General features: G+C 37.6%; 1 protein-coding gene across 1 annotated transcript in view; it reads right to left on the bottom strand.

The window, feature by feature from the left end:
- The window catches only part of LOC115366456 (alpha-1,3-mannosyl-glycoprotein 4-beta-N-acetylglucosaminyltransferase B), a 31,469-nt gene extending 16,627 nt beyond the window's left edge, over positions 1–14,842 (bottom strand). Inside the window, exons 1-9 of the mRNA XM_030061913.1 lie at positions 14,493–14,842; positions 12,172–12,360; positions 9,813–9,917; positions 7,467–7,600; positions 6,000–6,046; positions 4,230–4,343; positions 3,894–3,969; positions 3,437–3,551; positions 2,667–2,797 (exon numbers count right to left, since the gene is read on the bottom strand). Coding sequence (XP_029917773.1) covers positions 2,667–2,797; positions 3,437–3,551; positions 3,894–3,969; positions 4,230–4,343; positions 6,000–6,046; positions 7,467–7,600; positions 9,813–9,917; positions 12,172–12,360; positions 14,493–14,583 — 1,002 coding nt within the window. The 5' untranslated portion in view covers positions 14,584–14,842. The remainder of the gene's footprint in view (positions 1–2,666; positions 2,798–3,436; positions 3,552–3,893; positions 3,970–4,229; positions 4,344–5,999; positions 6,047–7,466; positions 7,601–9,812; positions 9,918–12,171; positions 12,361–14,492) is intronic.
- Between the last annotated feature and the right edge of the window lie 2,414 nt (positions 14,843–17,256).

Genomic DNA, 17,256 nt, shown 5'->3' with positions numbered 1-17,256 from the left:
TCTTGGTAATTTGGGGGGAGATTTCTTGCTAATCACCTTTTTTCCCCAAGAAGAAAACAAATGAATTTGCTCAGGTGCCAAAGTCAATAATAAAAATAATAATTAAATGTTTACTTTGTCTTCTTGAACTGAATATTTGTGTCATCTAAATACTAAAGGTCTGTGAACATGTTATTCACAGGGTTCTTGTTCTTGGTTTATGGCAGTGAATTCTCACATGACTGACTGACCTGATTTTGCCAACACTTGGCTGCAGTACACTGCACATTGCAGCACAGTTGCATGCTGTGGGGAAAATACGTGATGCATGCTCACCCACAGTTGGTAACAACCTCATGGATAACGACATGCTGGTATGACATTTGAGAGTGCTTTGAAGTTACAGGCTGCCCCGGAAAAAAAAAAAAAACACACAAAAACCTCATATCATGTAGTTAGTTTTTACATGTCTGCTGGTTTTCCTGCACCTCATTTTTTTTTTCACTTTTTTGGCAAAATGCCATCAGTGCCAGCAAACAATGTGCCTGACAATCCTGTAAATCTAGTTTACTGGCACTACCTAACAACTAACCTCACAACACCATCAGCCTTCAAATATTTGTGAACCTTCAATGTTGGAGATGTTGGTGCATACATTACCCTTCTCTTTGTTTAGGCAGAACACAATGTAACTACTGGAAGAGTCACTGATGGGTCAACTCTCACTAATCTCTTAGTTTATTTCATCTCTAATGAAAAAGACTCTCAATCAGGTAGAATAAGCTGAAATTCTAACATCATCAACATTAAAATCTACAAACAGCAAGAAGACCGAAAGTCAGGGCCTCAGTGCCCATCAGTATTCCAGTGGCCACAGCATAATTATGTGCTATAAGAGCAAATAGTAGGACAACAAACAAAAACAGAGCCTTTTTTTTTGTTTTGTTTTGTTTTGTTTTGTTTTTTAATTTCTCTCTGTTACTGTGACCTGTGCATCAGCTGGACTGTATTTGAAATACTGATTATTATTTCATGTGAATATCAATTCACATTTTTAGTGGCATCCATCAAGAACTGATGGAACTCCTGGTTACTTTTTAACAGGGGTACAAAAAATCAATCCAAAGCATTAAAAGTTAAAACATTACTTAAAAATCACTATCATAATTATATAAACATCGCACAAAAAGTAAGGAAATTTGTGTTTGGTAGATTATTTCTTTGTTGTAACAATGCTTCCTGGCAATAAATCTTATCCCCTTAGAAAGCCTGTTTATTTCCCTTTTAAATGGTGCCACATTTGTAAGGAACATGAATTTGTAGGATGAGCAGCAGAACTGAGTATGTGGGTAGCGCCCATGAAAAATCTGCCAAATCTTCTCTGCCAGTGCCTAACAGCTTATTTTCCAGTTGCTATTGACTCTTGTTTTGAGCTTGGTGCTGCAAATCAGGTGCCTGATTGCCAGCACCAATCAGGTGCCTGATTGCCATGACTGCCCTTCACCGTCAGGCCTGTTTGCGCTGGTGTCGGCAACACGTGCACTGGAACCTGAACGTGTGGAGGAAGGTTATGTTCAGCGATGAGTTCAGATTCTGCCTATGGCACAGCATTTGGATCATAGGGTCAAAGTGTGGATAAGACATGGAGAACGCTATGCTGATTGCTTCACCGATAGAGTAACATCTTTTGGTGGAAGCAGTGTGATGGTGTGGGGCGGCATCTCCCTCACTGGAAAAACGAGGCTTGTCATCATTGGAGGCAATCTCAATGCAGAGAGATATTGAGATGGGATTTTGCAACCAGTGGCAATCCCATATCTCCACAGTCTGGGACCGAACTCTATCCTCCAAGATAACAACGCTCACCCCCACAGAGCGCGGTTTATCAGAGACTACCTCCAGAATTTGCGAGTGGAGATGATGGAACGGCCTGTCAGCAGTCCTGACCTCAACCCCATTGAACACTTGTGGGATCAGCTTGGGTGTGCTGTTCGTGCCAGAGGGACCAACACAACCACGTTGGCTGACTTGCGACAAACACAGCAGTCGGTGAGCAGGCTGGTGACCAGCACAAGGAGGAGGTGCCAAACTGTTGTGGCTGTGTATGGTTCCTCCACACGCTACTGAGGCTCCTGTTTGTTAAATGAATAACAAACAATTGTTAAATTGCCAATATGTCTTGTTTCTTCAAACTTCAATCAACCAATCCACCAAATACCAAACAAGAGTCAATGGCAGAATAAGCTGTTTGGCAACCCACATACTCAGCTCTGCTGCTCATCCTACAAATGCATGTTCTTTACAAATGTGGCACCATTTAAAAGGGAAATCAACAGGCTTTCCAACAGTATAAGATTTATTGCCAAGAAGCATTGTTACAACAAAGAAATAATCTACCAAACACAAATTCCTTACTTTTTGTGGAATGTTTAGTATTACTATGGAAACAGTATATAAACACCTCAATAGTGGATGAAAAGATACACTGATATATACCATGTCCAGTACATTTCTAGGAGTATTATGTGATTTACGTCTTCCATTAGTGAAGTGTCAGTGGATTTTTCCTGGTAGATGGTACATTCTCCTGTTTTAAGATGTATCAGAGACTCTCCAGATTTAAGGTGGTTTAAAGATTTTCAAGGCGTAAGTTAGCTTAAAGGTTTTCTGAGTTTAAAGTGGCTCACCGCATCTTTCTCAGGGTTGCAGACTTTCACCCACAGAATGTGATCCAACAGCCAGTCAATAGGTTTGTCTTTGTGGAACATCAGAAAGAACTCAGCAATCATTGGGAGGTCACTGGCACGAAACAATTTGCCTGGGGAATTGCACACACATATGCATACAGTGGACAACTGTCAAATACAGCAACATAAAGGCTCTCCATGCCACAATATGAATCAGTATGATTATCAGTAAATCTGTATTTATATGCTCAAATATGTGTAAATCATCCCTATCCCAGGAGTCCTTGAGGAGTTTCCAGGGGGTCCTCAGCAAAATGAGAAACAGTTTAATTTCACTATACCTTAATTCACTAGAAATTGTTAGAATGCAGAAAATGGCCAAGGAATCATTTACCTCTTTCAACTTTAATCTCACCACGATTTGTCAGTGTTCAAAAATGACATCCCAACAATGAAGCCCTCTGAGCAAATTCACTTGATTTCTTTCAAAGACATGGGGAAAAGGCACTGAGCAAATTACCAAAAACTATAAACTATAAAATCTATATCTATCTATCTATCTATCTATCTGTATCTATATATATATATGATAGTATATGTGATAGTGTGATGAGACAGTCTGAAATATTTGTGAAAGGACACACACCAAAATATCTTGGTCCTTAAGTGGAAAAAAAAACTTCAAATGGCTTACTGAAAGTCAACTTGGGTGTCCGGAACATGAAATTGTTTGAAAACCCCTTTTGTTTATTTCCTTCGCATCAACATACCTATAAATCCAAGCTGGGAGAACTCCAGAAAGAGCCACTGCTTCGAAGCTTGCTGGGTGGCATAGGCCTTCATTTTGTCATAGTAATCCGCTTTCGCAACAATGTCATCCTCCAACTGGAAAAGCGCACGCACGCACGCACACACACACACACACACACACACACACACACACACACACACACACACACACACACACACACACACACACACACACACACACACACACACACACACACACACACACACACACACACACACACACACACACACACACTTATATCAGGGAGTTATTTCCACCCTAAATTTAGATTTCCACATTTTCTTCGTGCTGACTGTGATGACACAACTGTGAGATCAAACTGCTGAGTCAGAATTTGAGCTAACTTGACAGTTAGAAAATCAGCTCAGAGTAAGACAGTTATGCAGACAAAATAGTTAAGAGTCCTTTGACCCTACCTGAACATAATATGTTCCTTTGTTCTGAGCATACAGCATGAGGAAACTGAAGTCCAGATTCTGCTTGGTCCTCCATCTGGGAACAGGCATTGTGCATTGCTTTAATAAAAAACTTCATTGTGTACTTTGTCTATACTAAGTACTACTTTTTCTTTCTTCTTACTTAAGGTACAACTCAAATGATCTTAATGGGAAAAGTGTATCACTGCAGTTAGTAAGAAAAATAAAATAGGATACAAATAATAACACACCAATCTATGGCGTATTTAACACAGCACTGACAGGTCTGACATTTCAAAACATAAAAAGTGGAAATATATGAATATGCGAATGTACTTGACTCTGTCCTTGGAGTCCCCGAAGGTCTCTCGGAGGCTGGTGAAGTTGGGGTAGTAGTGCTGCGAGGGGGAGATGACCTCCAGTAGCCCTGACTGCACCTCCCTAGGAAAACTACAAAACAATAGCTACTAAACTACAAAGCCAACATTTCAGCTACAAAACAGACATGGGAAACACATGTAAAAATGCTGTATTCACATCCTATGAGAAAGATAGTGGGTATCAGTACTCCACGACATTTGCACTTTTGGTAATATTCAACATTTTCCCCCTGCAATATTCCTCAGTTACTGTTTTTAATTTTTTTTTTTTTAAATATTCGCGCTACAACATTTTTCACACTATTTGCAGTATAATAAGCTATTTGCACCTTGGGTTAGATGCTTACTTTGGCTCTGTATTCTGCACAATGACAATAAATTAAAATCTAATTGAATCCAAAGTTTTCAGATGACATTCTACTTAGCAACTTGAGGTTTGACAAGAGACCCCATTTTCTCAGGAATGCCAAATTACACACTCATTCAAAGCGAAACTAACATCATAAATAATCAGAAAAGTCAGCTGTGATCAGAATTTTGTAAAGCCTTGATAAGACAACATACAATTCTTACAATTATTGACCGGATTCTGGTTTGTGGCTGATGTTGCCGTGGCTGGTTAGCTGCAAAACTGGCATCCTGTGCAACATTACATGTGATCAGTATCAGCTACAGCACAAAGGAAATGTCACCCATGGCAAGTCTGAGTGAGAAGTTTAATGTTGCTTTGAGCTGTTAAGCCATTGTAATTTCTTATTCTCACTGGATGTGAATGCAGCATTGGACAGAGGAACACAGAGAGCTCAACCGCAACATCCAGTCAAAACTGTAAAGTAAAGTAGCCCTCTGAATTATGAGTATAACTCTAACAATGTCTTATGTCTAGCATGTTGTTTTCTACGGATGGGAAGAAAATGTATTTATTATTTAAAATTGTCTTTGGATTTTTTTATATGACCAAGCTGACCCTGAACTGATGTTTTCTCCCCAATTTAAGTCAAATTAAACATTAAAATCAAAATATACAGAAAAAAACATTCATATAGTATGTGACTGCCTTTTTATTCTTTTATTTTTATTTATAGTTTTATTTTCCTTCTCATTTTAATTTTAACTTTTTTTGACTTATTTGATTTAGTTAATAATTTTTTCTATTTTTATTTTTCATATTTATACATTAATTACAAAAATTGTAAAATTAAAAAGTCTGCAGCTTTGTCCAAAATGGCACAAACCTGAATAACACTTCTTATGAAATTGCAATTACAGAATCAATATGTATTGAATCAGTACCCAAATATCATATCATACTCAGGAGTACCTGCTTATTCCCATCCCAACTGTTTTGTGTTATGTAATATGAATAAACATCCTTTAAAACATTACATTATGACGAAACCTTTAACGTGTGTTTCACTAGCCCTGCCCTGCTTGTTTGTTCCTCCACACCTGCACTGAGTTTAGTCTCATTAGTCATTTTCCCAGTGTTTCCTAGCCAATCAGCTCCCCTCGTGTTCTCTAGTCTTGTTACCTGTATCTTGTTTGCCAGTTAATTCAGTTTGTATTGAAGTCTTGCTGAAGTGTTTGCCATGGTTCCTGTTCTGCCTGCCTGTTTGCTCTGTGGTACTGTAAACAGATGTCTTCACTTCAAGTCAAGCCCGCCTCAGTGTCCTACACTTGGGTCCTCCTGTTCACCTTCACATGACATAATCTAGAAAACACTCACTTCTTCATAATGGTCTCTCCTATGCTGTCCACATAGCTTGAGTCCGTCTGTTGGAGAAAGACAGAGAAAGTGAGAGAAATACAGGATTGTTAAGTAGTAACCGGTATTACCTGTTAGCTAACACCAAACAGAATTTTCTGAATGTTTTTACAACAATGAACAGCATATGGAGGCCCTTCAGTGTAGACAGCTTCATTGTGTACTTCTCCATAAGGCCTTGTATGACTGGTTTCAAGTGATATGTGGGTGATGTAGTGTCCTAGCATTTCACCGAATCTGGTGGTTTTTTTTTCATGACTGGGACAAAAACAATGTTTGAACACACACATAGAATTTTTCCATTTTTAACAATAGAGCACCATGTTGATTGGTTGTCAAAGTCTCAAAGTAAAAGGCTGTTTTCCTCTCTACCCAAACTGGCTCTTTGAGCTTTGCATTGGATAATGACAAATTTACACAGGCAATATGACTACTTGAAAGGTTAGCCTAGGAACTCCTCTGTCCTGTTTGAGCAGCAGGGAGTGTTGGGTATTTATACATCTGTGATCGAGACACATGTTCTATTAAAGCTGAACGGGGCTCTGTGCCATCATTGGAGTAGACCTGTCACATCAGTTTGAGAGCAGTAAATATAACATTATATGAGTCAGTGAGGCAAGTATACTGACTTATTCAAGCTTAAAGGACCACACCAGTGATTCTGCACATTTAATGTAACATCCACAAAATGTATAAACATCACGCTTCTGCTTTACACAACAAATTATCAATTCTGTGATTTATGGAAGTTGATGACATACTTTTCAGTCACATCAGTCAGGTCCAAAGAAGGGAATATGTTTACTTCTACTACTATCTTTACTTTATCAGGGTCAATCAGTGTCACTAGCAGTTGTGATTATGCTTCTTAGGAAGGTAGATTTGATAAATATTCTGTCAAAATGTACATTTTGCTATAAATGAGTGGAGATTGAAGCCGTCTGTGTGCAGGAATACCAGGGACCATTCCTGATTGGCCACAGACAGCATGTGACAGGGTATGTAGCATTTTGGAAGACAGTAAACCTGAGCTTGTCTCTCACTCTCTAAGAAAAGGTAAGATTATTGTTTTGTGTCATAAGACGTTTTGAGTTACAATAATGATCTGCAAAGGGCCCAAATCATTGACCTAATGACACTGTTTGTGTTCTTCCTTGTTGTGAATGCTTTTAATAAATCTTTTTTTTTTTTTTTTATTGCAAAGTTAATGCCTGCATGCTGATCCACCCTTCCCACTCACACTACCAACCATCCTCAATTACAGCAGTGGGTAAATTGTAGTAAATGGGCCAAACCTTCATATACCTTGGTATGGTCCTTTAAAGTGTTTGTGTGTGCCCATAAAAGTGCCTGTATAATCTCTTTGTATTCATTTGGTGTGTGTAGTTTATGGGCCTGCTAATCTCTGTGTGTGCACATTTGTGTAACCTCAGCGACGAACACGACGATGAGGAGGTCTTGCCGCTGGGAGAGAGTCAGGCTGTAGAGCAGGGAGCCTATTGTGCTGACCAGGTAGCTCTGCTTCTGACGCTTCACTGTGGGGATGCCCAGCACCAAGGACACTGAGGAAGGAAACACACCCACACACTCAAATGTCATAAAACTGGAAACAAAGCGATGATTGTCATTGTGGTTTTAAGAGCAGAAGGGGAACGGAGCTTGCTGTCTCTCTTTTACGATTTATTACTCAAACATCCTTTTAAAGTGTAAGTGGGGTTGCGGGGGAGGGGGGCTCAGCTTCAAGCTGAAGATTGCAACACATGATTAATCTGAGGAGGGTTAGCTTTGAAGGTGTTAGTCAGTTCAAGTACATGGTGAGAAAAGTGACTGCCAGTCTTAAGAGCATGAGTGCACACAGCAAATTTTTTATCGTTTATGTTGATTTGTTGCACCTGTTTAGAGGTGACAGCCAACTTCCACTTTCTAACTTCAATAAACACCTGCTTATTTTGCTGTGTGCAATAAGAGGTGGTTTCCTGGACAAGCATTACCAGGTTTAGGCCTTAGGGTTAGAGTGTTTGATTAGAGTACTTGATTAAATTTAATGTGATAATGCACCAGATCCATGTTTTTCTTTTTTTGTTGTTTTTGGGGCCACCTTTTCTTAGAAGTGGTTAAAATGCACTTTTATCTGCTGTATATAAAAGGGGTGTGGATTATAACATTGATCTGATAACCTAATGATGAAGGCTGTGCCGTATCACATCATTCATGATAATATCCGCATAAAATTCACAAATTAGTCACATCATGATATCAACATGATATCAACATAGCAGCATGATATTTTGACTCATTTGCATACCCTACCTCACCGCCTACGGCATCTCCCATCACAACAACAAACAGAGCCGCGTCATGAAATCAGCACTTCAGTTTTCCCAGACACCCTAACCCTATCTTAAACATTTTATTAGTAGACCAGATTTTATTAGTAAAGCACCTTAAATGCCTTGCTATGACAGATTATTGGACAAGCATTGACAAGGAAGCATCATTCACTACCACATTACTTTCCACTATTTTGATCTGTCATTAACAACAAACGCAGCTCACCTGGCTGTTGAGAAAATGGAACTTTGGGTGAAAAAATTCAGGACACAAGTTGTGTGTTTTGGGTGGGTGGGTGTGCGGTACAAGGTGAGCAGGGTATAAAAGAGTAAAAACATCAAACTGAGGTGCAGGATTAACTAGAATGAAATTGGTGAAATGAGATATAGGCTAATGCATTTATGTATTTTTTTTTTAACTATTACCCCTCGCTATACAGTGTCATTTTGTGGGAAAAAGTGTAGTTATTGTCATTTTTTTCATATAGTTTTGAATATCGTTACCGCAAATTACCATGAAAAATTGTGAGATTATTATAAGTTTATTATTTTTATATATATCGGCAACACCGACTGATGACATTTATTAAACCTGGACTGGATCTAGAAACTACAAACTGTGTGTAACTTGGAGGAGAAACAAGATAGATGCTGTCTCTCCTCTGATAAACAGCAGCAATGTGAAATTAAACCTGCTGCCTTAGAAGTTGAATTAATACCATCCACATACCATACCATGGAAATCAGAATTTAAATCTAGATTAAGATACAACTGGGACTTTTTCAATTTATGATCCAGAAAGGGCATTATAGTCGTGACTAGGCTTAATCACTGTTGGGGAAACCACCCTAAAAGATAATTCTTTCAATAACTACGGAATTACTGTCAAAACCAAAAGGTAACAATTGACATTATCATGTGTATGTAGCCAGTCATTATGAACGAAAACCTTGACCTGATTTTTAATGACAAGTGAAAGTGATCTTCTGGGTTTTTTGTTTGTTTGTTTTTAGCCCAGTCATTTCAAACAAGGCAGCTCAAAAAAGGCCTTATGAAAATCTGTCAGTCTCTGGACAGGCTGCACCTTATGGTGGCATAACAAAGAAACAATATGGATGATGCTGTAAATGTAAATCTCCCAAATATACATTTTTTTTTCAGGAACTAAAAAAAATGCCTGTGACATGAACTAAGAAAAACTGCCAATGATTTGATCTCAAGCATTTTTGAGTTCATCTCAATGGTCTTGAATGGATTAGGAGATCTAGAATTATGTCAGTCGAGAGAACACTATAACTCTTCAATTAAAACTTAATTACAAAAACTGCCAAAATTGGGGTTTAGGTTTTAACATGACCACAACAGTGTGTGTGTGTGTGTGTGTGTGTGTGTGTGTGTGTGTGTGTGTGTGTGTGTGTGTGTGTGTGTGTGTGTGTTCCTTACCCCCATGGCGTCCCTTCCCTACGACTACATTGGCTGTGAGGCTGTCTGGATGTTCTCTGAGGTGAGGCAGGTAAAGGTAAACATTGGGCTGCAGGAATGTCTGGCCTGAAAAATTATACCAGAGTATAAAAATGGGCCAAAGGAAAAAAACAACAACATATAAATAAAGGATAAAGATTGTATATTTGTAAAAATAATAGAATAATAGTTATAGTGTTATATTTCATGTATCAATGCATCAATTATAAATTCTGAAGATTCAACTGAATCTTTTAAAAGAAACAAATGAAACTAGTCACTCTGACTTTGGCCTGACTCCATATGAAAACTTGAATCAATTCATTCTCCAAAAAAAAAAAAAAAGAAGTAAGAAGTATACGAAATTATAGAATACATAATAATTACAAATATTATTATTAACTATTATTAACAATAAGTCAAAGTACATAGGTTGCTTTTTTATTAGAATAAATACATTTTTTATAAATAAATATATTATAAATAAAGTAATTCTGGCTTTTCACATTTCAGAAGAAAAGAATATTCTAACATCATTGTAATAATGGCTCTAAAATTATCTAAAATTGCTGAATCTAATGTCTGATTTGAATCACAGTTTAAAAACCTGAGTCAAAATTCAACATATAAAAAGAAAATTGTTTTTTAAAATTGATTTACCAACTTATCAAACATGAATCAAATTCAATCAATGTAAAGGAAAGATTCACACCCCTAGATAATATACATCACATAAAGGCAAGACTATACAGTCTTGTGATAAATTGTGATTCCATAAATAGTGATTTATACTACAAAGGCTTGTTATTCCAAGGACACAAGCCCTTGGAATGGCTGGAGGGGACCATCATATACTAGATTTATTAGTAGCAGTACTATAGTAGCAGTACATCTAGTAGTAGACTGATAGTAATATCAATCAATCAAACTTTATTTGTATAGCATTTTTCATGTAGACAAATGTCACACAATTTAACAACAAAAAATGTTTTTTTGAGGAGGAAATGCTGTGATACATTTCAACAATTTGAACACAGAACAAACTAAAGGCAGGATTAAGGCAAGCAAGAATGGATGAAAACTTCAAATCTTAAAGTAATGGTGGAAAGTAATAATAGTGGGGCTAGATGCTGAGGATGTGATAGCAACTTGGCTATCACATCAAGAGTTCATTCTTAAAACAAGGAGAAAAAAGCTGATGACTCTTATGACTGTTTACAAAAGATAAAAATGACTTGGTAATTTTTAAACAACTCAAACGCCTGTAGTTGCAATCAAAATGACACTTCAAGATGGTTTTTGTTTTTTTTTTTTTACTTTTTATTTTATTTCTCCAGTTCAAAACTTGCAAAACAAGTTTTCTAGTACATGTTGTCACACACTGCCTGGAAATTATTCATTCTTCAGGAGAAGTGAGTGATCAGGTTGAATGCTACTTAGTCAGAGCTGAGTATTGCTCAATTCAGCTCAGTTGTGGGAAACGTTTGCTGAGTGATTTCTTTTAACAAAATAATTTCCTGAGCTGGGAGTAACTGATTGCTTCAAGTTTGAGCCGATGATTAGACTATGGAAGATGACAATTCAATAATCACCATGACACAATGTATGTTATCAGATATGTATATCTAATATTAAAGGGACATTTCACCAATTTTGAAAAATGTGATATTATCCCCAACCAACCACCACCAGTGTGTACTGAGTGTTGGATACTGGCTGGATGCTCCAAATGCTAATTGTTAGCTAATTGCTAACTGTTAGAAGTTACCTTCAAACTAAACAGCAAACTAAAACAATCTACTGCTCCTCTGGTGCAGAGTGATACAGGAAGTGCAGAAGTTACCAGATCTTTGTGAATGTTAATAACAGAAAAATACAATGACAAACAGTTGAGGAAAACTACCATCCATGTGTTCTCAGTAATCATATGTGCATTTAAAGTTTGGAAAGCAATATTTATAAAGTGATGTTAAACCTTCTTTGAATTAATTAAGGCAGTTATTATAAATAATGACGGCTGGGAGGAAGTCCAGCTCAGTGGCCGGTGGCTAACAGTTAGCATTTGGAGCATCCAGCCAGTATCCAGCATTCAGTAACAGAGAGGAAGATAGCACCACTACTGTCCTACAGAACAGCTAGGGGGGAAATGAGATATTTTCGAAATGGGTGAACTATCCCTTTAGTAAGTTCATCATGTATATCACTTTGTGCTCATTTGAGTGAATGTAGAACCTTAATAAATGTCTCCAGGGTTTAAAGCTGTCTGTAAAGTCTGTAACGCTCTGGTTAAAATGTTTGGTTGGCATTGGGGATGTGTGGTGCTGTGAGCTCTCTCACTGACCTCTGGAAATGAAGCTGGTGTTACTGGTATTACTGGTGTTACTGGTGTGCTGGGTGCCGTTGAAAGCCCTGGAAATGTTTGATAGCTGTCCCAGGACATTGTTGAAATCCTTGCTCATCTGTTGTCCCAACTCCTCAGCCACCAGGAGACGCTGGTACAGAGTCCGCAGATCAGGCCGCAGTGCTGTACCTGGTGGCCAACACACAGAGATGGACACAGAGACAAGATGAAACTAATGGAGGAAGCAAGTATTTTTGGTGTCTATCAGCAAAGGTGAACGGTGCTAACTAGTTGCATGCCAGACGTATTAAATTACCCAAAACATTTCATGACTTTTTCAGAACTACATGCCAAATTTCTATGACTGTATTTCTGCAGTGTACTGACTAAAACAAACTTAACAAGAAGGGGGTGGAGTCACAAGAAAAATAAAATACATCTCAAAGGAACCTACATGTCTCTTGATTCTCATCAACTGGTTTCCTGGAATGATTTCCAAGAAATTATTATTATTATTATTATTATTATTATTATTAAGTATTCTCCCTTCTAAGGTTCTAGTTTGACTTGTCCAGATTACGATCATTAAAAAATGTCCTAACTTCTCCAAAACATTACAAGGATACAAGGAAGTTTATTTGTCATTATACAACAGGTTGAATAATGAAATTAAATTAGGGATGTTTCATAATTTTCCTTCAAGACCTGGAAAACAGATTTTCAAATTCCACAATCTTTCCAGGTTTTTCCTTCAAACCATCAAAATGCAATAAAATAACAATATGAAAAAGTTACAACAGATCAGAATACTGTTTAAAAAGGCATTTTATCCAGTACTAGACAGGTAAAGCACAAGGTGAAAAGTGCATTATGGTAACATAAGTAACAAATTCCTCAAAAAACCCTGGCATAACAAAATAACTAAAATACTAGCCTAGGGCCAAGTAATTCAGGTGTCCTCGTCCTTCATCTCGCCAGCATGAAGGACGAGATGCTGATTATGTCAACAAGCATCTCATCATATCCATAAGTCCTTGTGTTTTGGGATTGTTTCCAACAGCTGAACTAGCCTATGTATTTACATCTTATGCACTCTGATCATTTGTGTGGAAAGTCCATCCCTGCTACATCTCCTTGGTCATACTGACCAGCTAAATATTTCTCTCTCTCTCTCTATATCTATCTATGATGGTGCATTAGTGCCATTGTAGGGAGCAAAAAATTACAGAGCCAGGGAAAGGGGGGTAATATTCAGAATTTCCAAGATTAAACTCAGAATATGAGTTTTTTTCTCTGAATATTACCCCTCTTCCCCTAGTTCCACATTTTTTTCTCCCTACAATTGCACAAATACATCATCTATCTTTTTATTCATTCATTCATTTATTTGCAAGACACAGGAAATGTGTCTGAGTGTAAAGGAGACTGCCAGTATAGCACACTGATTATTTGTAAGCAGAATCTATGTTTATGGACTCATGCTACTGTTGTCAAAGATTTTGAGTTGTCTTGAGATTTTGAGCCTAATGAAGTTTATCTTATCTTTGTCTGGCTATAGTGCTTGTACTTTGCACATAAGTTTTATCTTCTTCATACTTCAACAAATTTCTAATGCACATTTTTATATTGTTCATAATTCTTTTTCTGTTTCTTATAACTGCATTTATGCTCATGATGTATTCTCGTGAGAATTTCACCAACTGCTGCTGGACCAGTTTCTCCTTGGGGAACAATAAAGTATTTCTGAATCTGATTACCTCCATGAATTGTCCAGAAGTGTGCTCTGTTATATGCACAGCAATTCTCGTGTTACTGTATTTGGTGTGTCTTTTGTAAAGCTGCCCTGCCCAGGGTGTCATGACAGTGAAAATTAGCCAAGATGGTTCAACTAACGCATTTAAAGGAATGTTTCTTAATGACTATTGGCCCTGTAACTAATGAATGAATGAATCAATAGATAGATAGATAGATAGATAAAAGCTTTCTGAGCTTGTGTCTCTCTTCCCTGCCACTTTGTTGGTGAATGCCAGTCTTTGTTTTCACCTAAAATTTGGCAACTGCCCACTGTTTATTGACAGTCCCGTACAGAGGCCCAAAAGCGCTGACGTAACCAACTTTTCAAATTTAACGACTAATAATTCAAGATTATTATTATTATTATTGTTGTTGTTGTTGTTGTTGTTGTAAATTGAGCCGCAGGATAAAGCGGACTACTGCGACTAGCCAACTACCACTGATAACAATAATAATAACTTCGACTCTCACTTGTATCGTGTGTCTTATCACGACTGTAACTTCAGGGAAATGACTCAGAACCTCACCTCTTTCATTGGAAATCTTCTGGATCCATGTGACAGATAGGAAACAAGCGAAAGCCAGAAGACATCCAAGTCTGACGGGGTGAACCCTCATCTCATGTCACTCCGTTTCGCTCCGTCTGTCGTCTGCGCCGGCTCACCTGGCTCCGGCAAGCAGGTGAACATGCAGGGAAAACACGTCAAAGTGAGAGTTCAAAGTAAAACAAAGCAAAAGTCCTTCACTCGGTTCAAGCGCCGTCTGTCTCCACCTGCTTCCGCCTCGCAGCGACTGGAGGTGAGCGCTCTCTCCTCCAGGCTTGTCACGGTCGTGTTGTCTCAAACTCAGGCGGCCGGCTGCACGCACCGTGCGCATGGCGGCACTGCCACGGACAGCCGAATGGCGCCATCTGCTGGTCAAAATATAGAAGACCTGTTCTTTTCTTTGTGTGTTTTTTTTGGGCGAGAGTTGAGGAAACCGGGAAGAATGAATGAATGAATGAATGAAACGAACTGAAAACTTGTGGTCAATCAATCAATCAGTCAACCAACCAATCAATCAATCAATCAATCAATCAGTCAGACTTTATTTATACGTCACTTTTCATACAAATACATGTAACACAAAGTTCTTCACACATTGAAACAAAACAAAACAAAAGAAAAAAAACCCACCCCTTCAAAAAAGAGACAATATATACAGGAGCACTATCATAAATCTCATCAATTTGCAATGACGAAACACCAGAGGTAGGATTAACACCAATATGAAATAGATAAAACTCAAAATATCCGAAGTAAAAGTAGTAATAAAATGAGTAAGATATGAAAAGCAGAAAATAATTATTGTAACTACAGTTTTCGTGTTGAAAACATCTTTGACCGAGAAAAGAGAATGAAATCACTGCTGGGGAGAACTCCAACAGTGGACCTCTAGCAGAGCTGTAGGGGCACAGGAACCCTCTTTGAAACCGGAGCAAATTCTTTTGATTTCTTTGTGATCTCAAAATCATGAAAAACACAGGTAATGAGCAAATCAATGATAATATTAACAATAACAATAACAACAACAACAACAATAATAAAGAAATTGGTTTACAAAAACAAAGAAAGACATAAGAAATAAGGAAAGGTGAGTAAATGTGCAACAAAAAAGTACCAATTACTAGAAAATGATCAGAAACAATGATGATGGGAAAAAATAGCCGTAATCTGTCATAAAATTACCAAGACATCAGTAAAACAAACAAACAAACATACAAACAAACAAACAAGAAAATGACCAGAAAATAAGCAAAATATCATCAGAAAGCTGATCAAAACTCAACTAAAAATCAGAAAATTAGCAAAAAAAAAGATAAGCAAAAAAAAATTAAATTAAATTAAATTAAATAATAAAAAAAAATCTGAAAACGATAATATTAACATAACATTTTTAAATACAGGGAAATACCATAGTTAGCCAAAACAAAGTAGAAATAAATTATAAATTAATAAATAAGACATTTAATAAGGGAACAGTTCAGCCGAATGGCGCCATCTGCTGGTTACATTTTTTTTTTTTTTTTTTTGGTGTTTGTTTTGTTTTTTTTGTTTTTTGTTTTTTTTTAGAGACAGGGGGAGAGTTTAGGGAACATTAGCAAGAAAAAATATTAGTTTAAAAAAATTAGGGGGAAAAAACTAACTGGAAATGACCATAATGATAGATAAAATAATAGGAACAACAGGAACATTAGGAATATTTGCAAACAAAAAATTGTACAAATTTCTAGGAAGTGATCGGAATAATTGCAAAAGCCAAGACATTTGTCAAAAAAATCACCAAGAAATCAGCCAAAACAAAAAACTCAATACACCCGAAACCCAATATGTGTGTGTGTGTGTGTACATATATATATACATATATATATATATATATATATATATATATATATATATATATATATATATATATATATTTACACATATACAGTACAGGCCAAAAGTTTGGACACACCTTCTCATTCAATGCGTTTTCTTTATTTTCATGACTATTTACATTGTAGATTCTCACTGAAGGCATCAAAACTATGAATGAACACATGTGGAGTTATGTACTTAACAAAAAAAGGTGAAATAACTGAAAACATGTTTTATATTCTAGTTTCTTCAAAATAGCCACCCTTTGCTCTGATTACTGCTTTGCACACTCTTGGCATTCTCTCGATGAGCTTCAAGAGGTAGTCACCTGAAATGGTTTTCCAACAGTCTTGAAGGAGTTCCCAGAGGTGTTTAGCACTTGTTGGCCCCTTTGCCTTCACTCTGCGGTCCAGCTCACCCCAAACCCTCTCAATTGGGTTCAGGTCCGGTGACTGTGGAGGCCAGGTCATCTGCCGCAGCACTCCATCACTCTCCTTCTTGGTCAAATAGCCCTTACACAGCCTGGAGGTGTGTTTGGAGTCACTGTCCTGTTGAAAAATAAATGATGGTCCAACTAAACACAAACCGGATGGGATGGCATGTCGCTGCAGGATGCTGTGGTAGCCATGCTGGTTCAGTGTGCCTTCAATTTTGAATAAATCCCCAACAGTGTCACCAGCAAAACACCCCCACACCATCACACCTCCTCCTCCATGCTTCACAGTGGGAACCAGGCATGTGGAATCCTTCCTTTCACCTTTTCTGCATCTCACAAAGACACGGCGGTTGGAACCAAAGATCTCAAATTTGGACTCATCAGACCAAAGCACAGATTTCCACTGGTCTAATGTCCATTCCTTGTGTTTCTTGGCCCAAACAAATCTCTTCTGCT

The sequence above is a fragment of the Myripristis murdjan genome, chromosome 10 (genome assembly GCF_902150065.1).
Source record: "Myripristis murdjan chromosome 10, fMyrMur1.1, whole genome shotgun sequence".
NCBI classification, from domain to species: Eukaryota; Metazoa; Chordata; class Actinopteri; order Holocentriformes; family Holocentridae; genus Myripristis; species Myripristis murdjan.
The sequence above is the reverse complement of the archived record's forward strand: the minus strand, read 5'-3'. Positions and strand labels throughout refer to the sequence as shown.